The following is a 12546-nucleotide window of genomic DNA, read 5'->3' on the forward strand; positions in this document are numbered from 1 at the left end:
ACGAAATCCATTATTGTTCTACAACCCTCTATCAGTTAGGGTGCTGTCAGATAGTACAAGACACTTGTTGCTGGTTCTATTATGTACTTACTTCGTTAAGCTTCGTTCAATTTAAAATTGATTTAGATTATGAGATACCTGTATAACTTGGTAAATATATTATTTGCGTCTGCGCTTTATCGGGATGTTAGTTAATTCGTGAGCCGCATGGTTTGGTATGCAAGTAATAAGAGCTTCATTATATGCCAAGGAAATATTTTTCACTTGCCCGTATATTATATTACTTTCCGTATTACACGCCTGCTCCTTAGAATGACCAATATATACTATCTATCTTCTGCGAGATAAACAGACGTCGAGATCCTTATATGAGGTACAAACGTAGAACGTCGGCAAAATGCAGAAATTGTGATTCGCGAGTTGAACTTCGCATCCAAGTCGCATAGACGCAGTAGTTTGAGCCTGTTTTTATCCTTTTAAGAGCTACTTGGTCTCTGAGCTGCCTCTGCACGGCGTATAAGTGAAGAAGATTGAAAGCCATTCTAAATTAGCAGGCAAATGGGGTTAGCGACTTGTCGCTCAATTATTCCCTTGTTCTCCCACCGACGTCATCGATGTTAAATGACGTCGCGTGCAGTCGATCCCTATTTGCAATTCTGCTGCCATCATATCCATTCTTAACTTGCACCCCCACAAGCCCTTGTAAGCTGCTCAATCTGGCAGCTATAGCTATCAGTTGAACTTGCTGTTTGTTGGGGCGGTCCGTCGTTCTCGTTACATTTGGCCGGGCTTTCGTTAGCTCGTAATTCCCTGACTGAACAAGACGATCGAAATACGATCTACTTAGATTTGTCCCCCCTGAATCCCCAAGCGTAAGCGTCGTGGACTTTTTCAAACCCCGGCTTCATTCTGTCCTCGCTTCGTCTGTTCGTAGTGGATCCGCACTCCTCTAATTATCTCAATGCCTGAATAGTAAACTCACACGAGCGCGTTGTAGATTGTCTCACAAACTAATAGTCCAGCCAGCAACTGTATTAGATCCCAGGGGATTGGTCTGTGAATCGACCTGTCCACGTCGACACGGCCACTGCCCTTGTCTTGTTACGTCTATTCCTAATCAGATCGCCTACACCGCCAGCGTCCTATAGTCGTCAAGGGATTGTTCAGGTAGTTAGTAGTAAGAGTATTTTCCTCCGTACTCCGATGTGCCTTGTCATACTCAACAGGCAACGCAAGGTAGCTAATAGATGTACTCGCTTGTTTTTTTTTTTTACTTATTAGTAGTCGGCTCCAGTCGACGAAAGAACGTACGGAATCGGCTGGTTAGTCGTTTGGTGGCGCTTGATCTATCCTTCGTTTGGCTTTTCCTTTTGTTACAGAGCCACGCAGACTCCCTACGCGATTTTTTGAAGTCCACTACACTCGATTGGAGCTGACTACACAGCGATATCTAGTGTGGAAAGGAACGATTGTATCAGCGGATGGTATTGAGTCTTGTGCAATCGGTAATGTCTAAACGAAATGTTGGCGTAACGCAGATTACATTAGTAGGTTACACAGAACGGCCCGTACGAAATCTGAGCGGCCCGCGAAAGGGGTCACCTCCGCGCGGTGCGTAGGCACAGCGAGCTGTGTGAGCATATTTGTTCAGACCAGGCAACAAACGTTGTGTACGTCGCAGATCCGGTCTAGGGGCAATGGCGCTAAATTATCAATCAGCTTAGCGGCTTTTGAAAAAGCGCTGTCTTCTGGACGCAATTGTTTAACTAGATCAAGGCGTATTCAAGGACATGAATCGGTGGTTGGACGGATATACCCACATGTGGAAACACTGCTGAATTACAGAGGTACAGGCATATATCCTTGGAACCTCATTCATTCTGAGCTGTTATAAGCTGGATGTATGCAGTACAGAGATTTAGAAATGAGTCGATTTTACAAAACGGGAAAAACGAAAAAATTGCTGCCTTTACAGGTATTCCGCACTCAACCCACTTTTAAATCCGTACAAAATAATGGATATTAAAATCCAGGAGGCTGAATGAGATCCGGGTAAAGTTGAACAATTAATCCTTTATGATATTTTTTAAAGACTATCAATTGAATGAGATTAACCTCTCGTAATACTTAGCCACCATGTTTATTGTGTACTTGAAATCGATAGCTGTATATAGGGCCACCAAGTGTCCTTCGCCTTCGGAAACACAGGATTCTTTAAAGTGTCATTGAATCCAGAATCTAATTAAAGGTTTCCTTAAATAAACGCAAACGGTAAAGTTAAGCCGTTATTGGAACATCCCCATAAGATAATTCCTATGGTAATGGTTAATCGCTTGCCTTTCCACTACCAAGGTGGAACACATTTTAAACCATGAGCGCCGACGCGGTACTGTTGGCAGGAAAGCGCACCTCATGATCTACAACTGATTTTTTCTCAAGTTTTGCTTGCCGCTGAATGCCTTCTCCTGTTTTAGTTGGTATGAAACTCGGGAGCCTCATCTTGTTTGCCTCCTCAGTTTATTATTTTAAAAGCCCACAAAACTTGCACGAATGGGCTCCGAGACGAGGACTAGGAAACCTAGCAGATCCAAATAGCAAAACAGGGTCGAATAAAACCTTCGGGATCGTAAAGGAGATCAGCGTTATTCAGCTATTAGCTATAAACAGCTTTCTGTACAAAGCTGTCGGTATGCGGCCGTGAAACGGGTATCAAATATTTCCCATTTCTGGGCACCGTTTGGACGGGTGATCACTACTTGGTTGTCAAGGGTGGTCAGGCTCTCTGGACCGTTAAGTAAAGAGAAAAGTATAATATTAGGTTAACGAAGACTAGGATCTACGGAAAATTGGTCCACTTTGGATTCTATCTATGGCAGGAGGAGTCATTTTTCGTTTCCTATTCTTTATATATGAGTAGAAAAATATTCGTTATCACTATTAAGTACGAGTGCATTTGTGCAGGTTTGTGACAGTTACTTCCAAACGCCGTTACACAGAAAGACAGTTAGTGCCTCCTCTGCTGACTTATTGCCCGCATCATAGCCTAAATGCACTTGCGTATTATTCCACGGAAGAAGATGAGCCGGTCTTGGCATAAGAGAACTTAGAACAGTTAAGAATATTTTCGATTATTAGACCATAGGCCTCTTTGAATCCAAGGGCTAAAATCTTTACGGCGTCGGCTGTCAAGTGCCAGCTGTTCAGTATCAACGAGTATCTGAGAGGACACAGAAGTGTATACGTAACTCTGGATAAAGCACAGCATCCAGCCCAACCTGTATCTACCGCCGCAGCCGCTATTATTAAACACTATTTGACGGAACCTTATTTATGTTAGTTGATTCGCACGGACCCTTTAGTTGGTAAGGAGCGCTATCCGTTGTATAGTCGTCGGGTACGGTGTACGATTACTACGAACAGAGGGAGTGAGCTCGCTACTAGCCCTGTTGTTTGTGTATCTGTGTGAAAATGATGCTCTTACTGACGCTGTGCTGAGTTCAGCTCCAAGCTCGTGTTATCAAAGAGCAATGGATCGTTCACTGAAGGCGGCCATCCGCGAAGGTACAAATCTTTCGCAGTGTGAGACCGTTTCGCCAGAGGGAAATAACCGTTTCGCGCCGTGGGTGAAAGAGTTTTATACGACAAGTACGTCGTGCGTAAACTACGATATCACCACGGCGGGTTGAAATGAATGAAAAGTGTGGGATGGGATGCGCCTGCTTCGTAAAGAGTCGATCTGACGATGAGAACGCGTTCAGACCAAGCTGAACTAACCTGTTTTGGCTGAGTCCAAGGTCTATTTTGCTTCTTTCTGTCGCAAGGTATTAGAGAGTACGCTTGGAAAGACGAACTAAAAGGAAAATACTTTGCAAGAAAGCGTCAAGAGGGCACAAAGTCGTTGGGTTCTTTGTCTTTTCAAGAATCTATTCCAGTTAGCAACCTACTGATCTGGACCTGACAAAGACCGACGCAGATCTTAATAACAGGAGCGATAACGGGACTACTCAAAATCAGGCCGGAGGTGAGGGATGTGGTTGGGGCAAGAAAAGATTTCGCTGCTTTCCTTGTCGTTTAGTGATTGCCTCCCTACGTATTTTGTGCTGCTGGTTGTTGTGCTTTCCCGTTCCGTGTAACGATAAAAACGTAGACGAACGACAGCGAACAAACCTCCGGCTACTTTCAGGACTCAGTCCCACCTTAACCAACAACAAACGTCATAAGAGTATTGGTAGGAAAACGAACGTGTATGCAAATCTCGTAAAGAATGCAACCTTTTGAAATTATTTTGAGGTGCTCGTTCTCTGTTTGTTTTCGTTCATTGCTGTGTTCCCTTTTTCAAAGCGCCGTTATCTAAAATGGCGTCTAATACGCGAAACACTTGTTCCGTCAGGCACACGTGCCGCCGTCTAGGACAAACAAGCATCTATTAATCAAACTGGTTAGGTAAGCGGTAAAAGCAACCGATAGAGTATGTTTTCATTTCCTTTGTTACTTGTACGAAGTAACAACAACGAAGCTAAATCAACAAATGAGCTAACAAACGATGCCGTAATGACCGTGTCCTGGAAAGGGCGGTATCAGCATCAGCCACACATTCCGACGCGGTGGCCTGCCGTAGTCCAGGACCGATTTAGTTCTGCCGCAAGGCCAACCTTTAACTTTAAAAAAAAAGAGTTAAAAAATCCGGAGTAGCTCGCTATCAAAAGGATCAGAAGAAGCAGCAAGCCGTCGAATCAAGGGACCCAGCGAATCAACAAGCATGAGATAGAGTCATGCACAGGGAAAACGAAGCCAGTTTACTTGCTTTCTGTCTGGCGTTCGTGTGGTTTAATATTCATACCGCTGGTGATAGTGTATTTTAGATATGTTTAGATTAAGCACGCCGGTTTTGTATACGGTTCCTGTTTGCATTACTCTAATCGTTCTACGGACGGTGGCTTGGGCTCGTTCAGAAGAAATCGATGGTCGAGCTATCGTCCACTGCTAGATAGTTCGTTCCAAAGAAGGAGTTGCTTTTGCTGGTAAGGCAGCAGATACTAACCCACTGCCTAGTAACACCCCGCCGTTTTACGTCGTTTTTGGTTCATGTTGTCGAGTTATGGTCGATTCGAGTAATGCATACATATACAAAGCTTCGTGCTGCTATAGGCTGCTTCTATTAGCGGCAGCAATGCTGATGGCTGATTGGGGAGGATACTCAACGATTTCCTTTTTCTGGTCAGCATCGCTACTGTGTCGGAGTCAGACCTGCATCAGCAACTCGTAGCGAAGGTACCTTTGAGTATTTACGTTAAGGGTTGCGGCATGCAGGGTTATCTGGCGGTTAGATTTGTTGCGCCATGATCTTGTACTATGTTGAACTCCTACATAGGCATCACAGAACCGCGCTGACAAGAGAGGCGTTTGATAGAAGAGCGATAGCAGGAGGGCGATTCTTGGCCTAGCTGCGGAACTCCAACATTTCGAGAAATCAGAAAGTGAGTTGTCTCCTTCCGCCGTTCGGCTAGCCCTGTAAAGCTGTTTGGTATTTGATTGGTTTACATTACTGACACAACGACACGAGCGTTCAAAGGGATGTATGTATACGTGAACAAAAACGAAAGGGTAGACCTAGCGCGGTACTATTGTTGATAGTAAAACCGGCGTCGTTTCCATATTGAGCTGGATGACGAAAATATAAGTAAGGCAGGCTGCAGAACGAAGACAGGGACATAGGGGGCGATCATAAAATGGGTCGTGGGTTGCGTGGGTGGGCATTCGTCTATCGAAATTGATGAGGTCATCAGTTTCTGACTGGCCAGTCCGGTTCATTCGGTGTGCTTCTGTTAGCGCATTGACTACCAAATACAGTTGGGTTGTGAGCAAAATTGTAAAGCACCCACTTCCTGCTCGTCGGCCATACTCGCTGTGCATGTGAAAACATTTACAAAATAATTTTTGATATATAAAATTGATTTTCGTATCCGCAAATAGTATGTGATGCATCTAAAGGAGGGTTACTGCCTACCTAAAACGCTGACTTTGACAGTGAAAGCTGGACCAAACACAAGTTTTCGTCTATTTATACAGTGCTATAAGCTCGACCTATAGTCGCATTCAATTTGTCGTCTTCTGGATGATCAGATTGTTTATTGTCGTCATTTGATTTTCAGATCTGATCCTCTTTCTTGTTTTTTATCAGTCCTGTTGGAGTTTGCTGCTTGGCACTCGCCAGTCCCCCCCCCCCCCCAGCTGCGGTCTGTAGTCGGAAACGTCTGGCCTTCTCCACGGCCATTGCGGTTGGCCGTCGAACAGGCGCAACAAGTGCTTGCCATTTACCATAGTTGTCGCTGTTGGCTGCTGCCGTGCCACTGCTTTGCAGCTACTGAAACTGAAAGCAGCGCGCCGTCGGAGGTGACGGCGTTGCCAATACACCTACAAAGGCCCAGTTAACGAATCACGCCTTCCTCCTTGCTCTCGTCTTCGATGAACCAGATCAACCCTCTGATTCTGCTCTAGCGAATTGTCTGCGATGACCCTCGAGGTGGATTTACGTAGAAGAGTATGGAACAGAAAATAGAGAGCAAGAGTCTGTGGTAAATGTTTGAGAGCGTATAGGGGAGGATGACATAAAGAAGACGCGGCTCAGACTGACTTGGGATGATTTCACGAGTTCTTGGAGCAGGCGCCATGCTACCTGTCTTGACCTCAACGCGCCATCGCGTCCATGGCGGGTTAACCTGCTCAGATGGTGGCTTGCTAGATGACTGCGCCGAACTCATCGGTTTTTTGACTCGTCCGGTCTTCTGTAGTCACTTTGTCAAGTTCTTGATTACAGTCCGCCGCCCTTGTATACGGAGCGGTAGCAAAGGTCCTCTTTACGGGATTATCCTGATGGCGCTTTGGATATTCATTCACGTAAACCGCCAAATGCAGCGCTCAACGCCGTTTTAGCGGCAAGACATGAGCTGTGCTCAGGCGAATGTTGGCCCAGAAAGTAGCTAGCTAACTACTGCTGCCTCAATCTTGCACCGACAAACGCCGAGCTGGCTAGCGTCGTCGGGTCCACCGATTGTCCGCCCGTTATATGCTATACTCTGCCTAATTCAGCTGCTGCTCGCGGCCTGTCTGAATTGGGTTCGCCCGGCTCCCACCGGGCCGCGGCGACGCTGACGAGGCGCTATCGCGTGCCCGCCAGGACGGACAGTTGACTGTCTCGCCTGTTCGGGTACACACATTCACACGCGCATAGAATAGGAACAGAAACAAATAGATGCCTAGAGCCAGACTCTCTGCGGTACAGCTCCCAACACACAGACAAACATTCACAGAGGCCCAATTCGATGGCGGGCGAACGGCTCCAAGTGTCCGCAGCAGCAACGGCGGTGGTAGGAGCTGATGCGGGAGCAGCTGCAACTGGAGAGGGTCAATTTAGGCATCGTGGTGGTTGTGTGTAGGCCCTGTGTGTTCGGCTGTGACCACAGCTGCCACCGTCTTCTGCCAGCGTTGCTCGTCTGCTGCTGACTGCTCGCTATTGGCTCGGAGCGCCACGGCGGCGGCGGCAGCGGCGACGGCGGCCGCTGCCGCTGGGGGTGATGGCCGCTGAGTGTTAACGCTGAGAACATTACCGCCGCCCCTGCTGCTGCTGTCGTCGTTGTTGTTGTCGCTGCTGCTGTTGCTGCTGCTACCGGCGCCACCATCACCGGTTTTCATTTGCCGCCGCTGGCGCTACTCTCGGCTGAGGGTGAGCAAGCGGCCGGCCGATCGGACTGCCAGTGAGGGCTGCTGCTGCTGCTGCTGCTGCTGTTCACTGGTCGATTGCGCGGTCATTCATTTCATTCTGGCCTCCGCTCCGCTCGCTCACTCACTCCCTGACTGTAACTGCTGCTGCTGCTGCTGTTCGCGGGACCAGACTGTGCTGTGCTCGTGTCTGTTGTGTGTCTCTATTACTGCATCTGCTACTACTCTAATCGCTATAGTTCTCCTATTAATAACTACTGCTGCACTGTCTTACGTTACTACACTGTATACCATTTTCTATATAAAAAAAAATCATAATACGAATGATAGCAAGCGCACACACGTATACACCGGTACCGACAGATCCATCAAGGACGCGATAAAACGAACAAGAACTACGACTAGTGAAACAAACACACGAATCTGTGGTTAGAAGCAACAATAACAACAAAAGCTACGCGCAGCCTATTTCAAGCATAGTTTGTGATCGTGTAGCGTACGGTGGAAGTTAACAAGTGTTTTGTCAACGCAAATGTGTTGAGTTTTCGATTGTGGCTTTTGGAAAATTAATTGAACAATCAGCAACTAATTGTCAGATGTCGTATGGATCAGCGAAGAACAGTTTGAAACAGCTCATTACGTCAGTGTAGTTTCTCTGCGAGTGCGTGTGTACCTTGTTCAATAGTAGTAATTTTTAGTTAATATTATATTTCGCAATTTCCCGGCTGCGAAGTTCACCTCGGAATTGTTACTGTCGTCGTGGTGGTCGTCGTATTGTTATTAGAAGCAACAAGCGCTATTCCAGGCGTGCGTCGGTTTCAATTGAATCGAGCGCTCTTGCCACAGGTGAAAGGCTGATTTCGGAAAGTTGGGACGAACAACGATAAACGTGAAGCGACTAATTCAGCGCTCTGGATAGTTGTGTGGAGGAAGTTACTTTAAAGCTTTTTCTAGTACGGGTCTAACTTCTTTGCAAGACCGGCTGGAACTTCATTCCTCGTTGTTGAATCAACAAAGCGAATCTTTGTGATCGATACCAACCATTTGATTTGGCTATATTTTATACTATCGCTGTTATGAATCTTATTGTACAGTATACCTCCATAAACAACTTCGAGCCAATAACACGTGCCTAAATAAACGCTATCGGACCTGTCGTTCGAGCACAATCAAAACATCGATGCAAAGTGCTACTTCTTCACGAGTGCAACTATTGCATTGAATAACTTTTTATACAGCCCCTACTACAATCTATTATTATCACCCGTTCTTGACACGGGTAGCCGGTCCTCTTACATCGGATTCACTGCATAGCAGAGCCTCTGTTCACGTGATACCTCAGAATCTTTGGGTCTGTCTGTGCCTTTTGGCCTGCCGTCTACACAAGCGCTTTCGGATAGTTTCACAGTGGACCTCCACTTTCTGGTGTCGGACCTTGCTTCTCCTGTTGTTCTTGTTGAAGTTGTTGTGATCGCCGTTGTCTTCTTCGGATAGTAGCAGCGTCTCCGAAGGCCCAGCGACTAACAGCCTCGTTGTTATCATCGTCTTCTTCGTGATCGTCACTGCTACGACGCCGCGATTTCTCCTGCCGCTGGTCAGCGAAGTCATCCATTCATCGACCTATGCCGGAGTTTTGCTACAACAGAAGTTTCACCGTCAACCACCTTCTAGGCTACGCGTGTTTCACATACAGCACCCCCTAGGCACACACGTTCGAAGACATACAGATACCCACACAGGGGGATACAGACAGATACGCGAAAACAACGCCGCGACAAAAAATCACCACCCGACTGAACACCCCACCTGAAGGCGTCGGGTCGACGGACCGAACAGATAAAGGCCAATAAGCGTTCTATGATTACTAGAACAGCTAATATTGCGTCTACTATAGCTACTGCAGTGGCACCGCACGTGCTAGGTTTTTATATCTAATTCAGTGGTTTGGGCGTGCGTTGCACCATACGACCAGTAAACAGTACGACTGTTGTCGTCATCATCACAGCCGTCGTCGTAAAGGTAGAGAGACGCCGCGTAAATAGTGTCTACCCCGCACCAGCCGACGAAGCAACTTCAGCAGCAGCAGCAGCAGCAGCAACGGCGAAAAGCGAATACTTCGGTAAACGCCGCAAACTATTATACGGTAACGCGACAACAACGCCACGTTGCGGTAGAACCACCGTTTGAATACTTCCCCCCCCCCCCCCCCCCCCAGTGTCTTTAGCGGTGCACTTCAGCCTTCAAAATCTTCGACTAAGCCCGCGGTAAAGTGGACGTCAAGTGGAACACTGGCAGCGACTGCTTATTGTTGTGCTATGGCGCTAGCCGTATTCGGCCCGCTGATATCGTCGTAGTAACACACACAGAACAGACGATAGGCGTTTGGCTCGCGGAGTCGCCGGATAATTCAGAAATTCGTCTGATTTTCGACGGAGGATCAACGAAAGAACGAGCGGATCAAAAAGTATTGAGAGTGCGCTTTGTGAATAACAGTTTTGATTTTTAATTCTGTGTCCTGGCTGTTTGATCAGTCAAAAGGTGTCAGTTCAAGTGTCTGTGTATAAAAGAAGCTGTTGTTTTCGGAAATCCGAGGATCAAGGATCAGGTATCTGGCATTCAATTATAATAACAGCAACGACGGCAACAACAACACAAACCCACGTTTATTCTTCAGCTTCGTTCAAGCGATATAGATTCGGTACAGAAAGAGACTCCTGTGAGGGTATTTCCTCAGTCATAAACTACGCTGTTCCAATATTGCACAATTGCCATTAAGTTACTTTATCTATTACCTGTGGACTACTTCACCCCCGACACTGGTCCAATCCAGTAATACTGTCGCTAGAAAGAAGCACTGCAACTTGTACAACTGCTTCTGAAACGGTCACGGCAGTAATTTCAACAAAAAACAGCCATCATGACTCTGGTAAGTTGTTTCATATGATAACAAAAGGACAACAGATGTTTCTTAAACGTCAACATCGTTTCGTCCTAGTCGTTATCGTGGTCACATTACCGTGGTTCACGTCGTAGCTCTCATGTCCGACACGCGTATACTGATGGTTAACATTTGCGTCACCCGGCAATGAGTTAGAAAAATTCTCCTGTATGCTAACTATGTATATGTATATATGTGATCCAGTAATATAGCGCAGACACCTACTCATCACTAGCGCAAGCAAAAGGACAGGAATCTAAAATTTAAGATGGTTTTTCTATGCGGCTGTGGCCCGCACTTCCGTGGCCCTTCCATTTTTCTTTTTTTCTGCCCCCATATTTTTTCCTACTACGTAATAGCTGTGAATAGTGAGTTTACGCGATAATGTCGTGCAACGCTGACGGTCTCCTCCCGTTGTTTGCCTTCCACTTACCATCGCGGCGTGCGGTTGTGACAGAGCACCTCGTCCGTTCATTCATTTGTAGAGTATGTTTCTGTCCCCAGCTATAGCGGGAGCGACGTCCAATCGATAGCTCGGTATCGATACTACTGTGTTGGCAATGGTCTCGTATGTCGTGCCTTGTCACTGGTAGTTCTGCCATCGCTGAAGCTATTTTCGGTATGACCTGTTTGTGAGTTCATCCGAGCACCAGTTTGGTTGACTGGAGTTGGACCTGTCGGCCTCTGTTCCTTGTGGGTTTATGTTTCCATTTTTCGCGCAGTTCCTACCTCTGATCCAAATGGCGGTTGCCTCTCTTCGATTACAAGCAGACAGACACCGATGCAACGAAAACAGACAGCATTGTCTGTCTTTCTTTCAGTTTGTGTTTGGGATTTTTTGTGTGTGGACACCGGTGCACAGCATTATACCGGGTCAGAGTAAAACCAGTTTTAGCCGAAACTGCCAACAACGGCTATACCCAAAGCAGAGGTGGACAGATAGACTTTGACAAAAGAAAAACGGTTCTCTCGATGACAGAGCAAAGCGCGATGTAGTAATAAGAGTGGTAATAGAGTTGATAACAGCAGCGCTGAGAGCAGAGCAGAGCAGAGCAGAAAGGCAGTAATGGTCAACAAGCAACCTGTGGATTCAGCTAATGGCGGTGGCCATAGTAGCAGAAGGCAGCAGCGGCATGCTTGACTGAGTGTACGAACAGCCAAGCAGGTAGGCGCTTGGGAAAGAGTTACTGTGGTAGGTGCAATTGTGGCTATTTAGTATAGGCCAAACCACAACCTTTACAAAGCGAGAGGCATGATATTTGTATGGACCTAATGTTGATGCAGGGACTTCAGCAGCAGCGGCGGGTTGGCCGACCTTCCCCCGAATGGCATCAAGGTCTGGCCTGTCTATCTAAAGTTGAGTTGGGTTGCATTTTTCGAGCGTAACGCGCGCGGCTGAGTGCGAAAAGAACTTGTAGGGAACGATTGTGTACCAGTGCGAGCCAGAAGACGAACCCCACAACCCCGTAGATAACACCGTAAACAACTGGTTGCGACACGCAGAAGTTTCACTTGCGCGCCGACACTGTCCACTAGTTGCTGTTTCTAGTACAGCTGGGAGCGTTTGAGGATGCTATTTTACCGAGCAGATCTTCTTTCACTCTCAAACTGGCGGGGCAGTTAGAGAAGTAACGACGGTTCCAAGTAACATTCTTGGAGATTTAGTCTAATCTGCCTCAATGGCTTCATGCGTGTTCTCCGGTCGAGACTTGAACAATACCAGGCTCATGGCCAAGTTGACGGAATGTGACGCAAGACTTGCGTAGTGGCAGGAGAATCCAACTCAACCGGTAGACGCAAGTAGGTTGGATGGATAACAGCTGGTTTACTTGCGTTTGTACGGGACAGCGTTTTTGGTACTATATAGAGGGCTAGGCCCTCAGATTGAG

At 46.9% G+C, this 12546-nt stretch overlaps 1 protein-coding gene across 20 annotated transcripts in view; it reads left to right on the forward strand.

Moving 5' to 3' along the window:
* Nucleotides 1–12546, forward strand: part of heph (polypyrimidine tract-binding protein 1 heph) — a gene marked incomplete at its 3' end in the record, with an annotated part of 317749 nt that overhangs the window by 242581 nt on the left and 62622 nt on the right. Inside the window, 1 exon segment of one of the 20 annotated variants that reach the window (XM_022831484.2) lies at nucleotides 7144–10645. Within the exon segment in view, the coding sequence (XP_022687219.1) occupies nucleotides 10637–10645 (9 nt within the window). The 5' untranslated portion in view covers nucleotides 7144–10636. 20 annotated transcript variants of the gene reach the window in all.

Source organism: Varroa jacobsoni, unplaced genomic scaffold (assembly GCF_002532875.2).
Source record: "Varroa jacobsoni isolate VJ856 unplaced genomic scaffold, vjacob_1.0 scaffold_332, whole genome shotgun sequence".
NCBI lineage: Eukaryota > Metazoa > Arthropoda > Arachnida > Mesostigmata > Varroidae > Varroa > Varroa jacobsoni.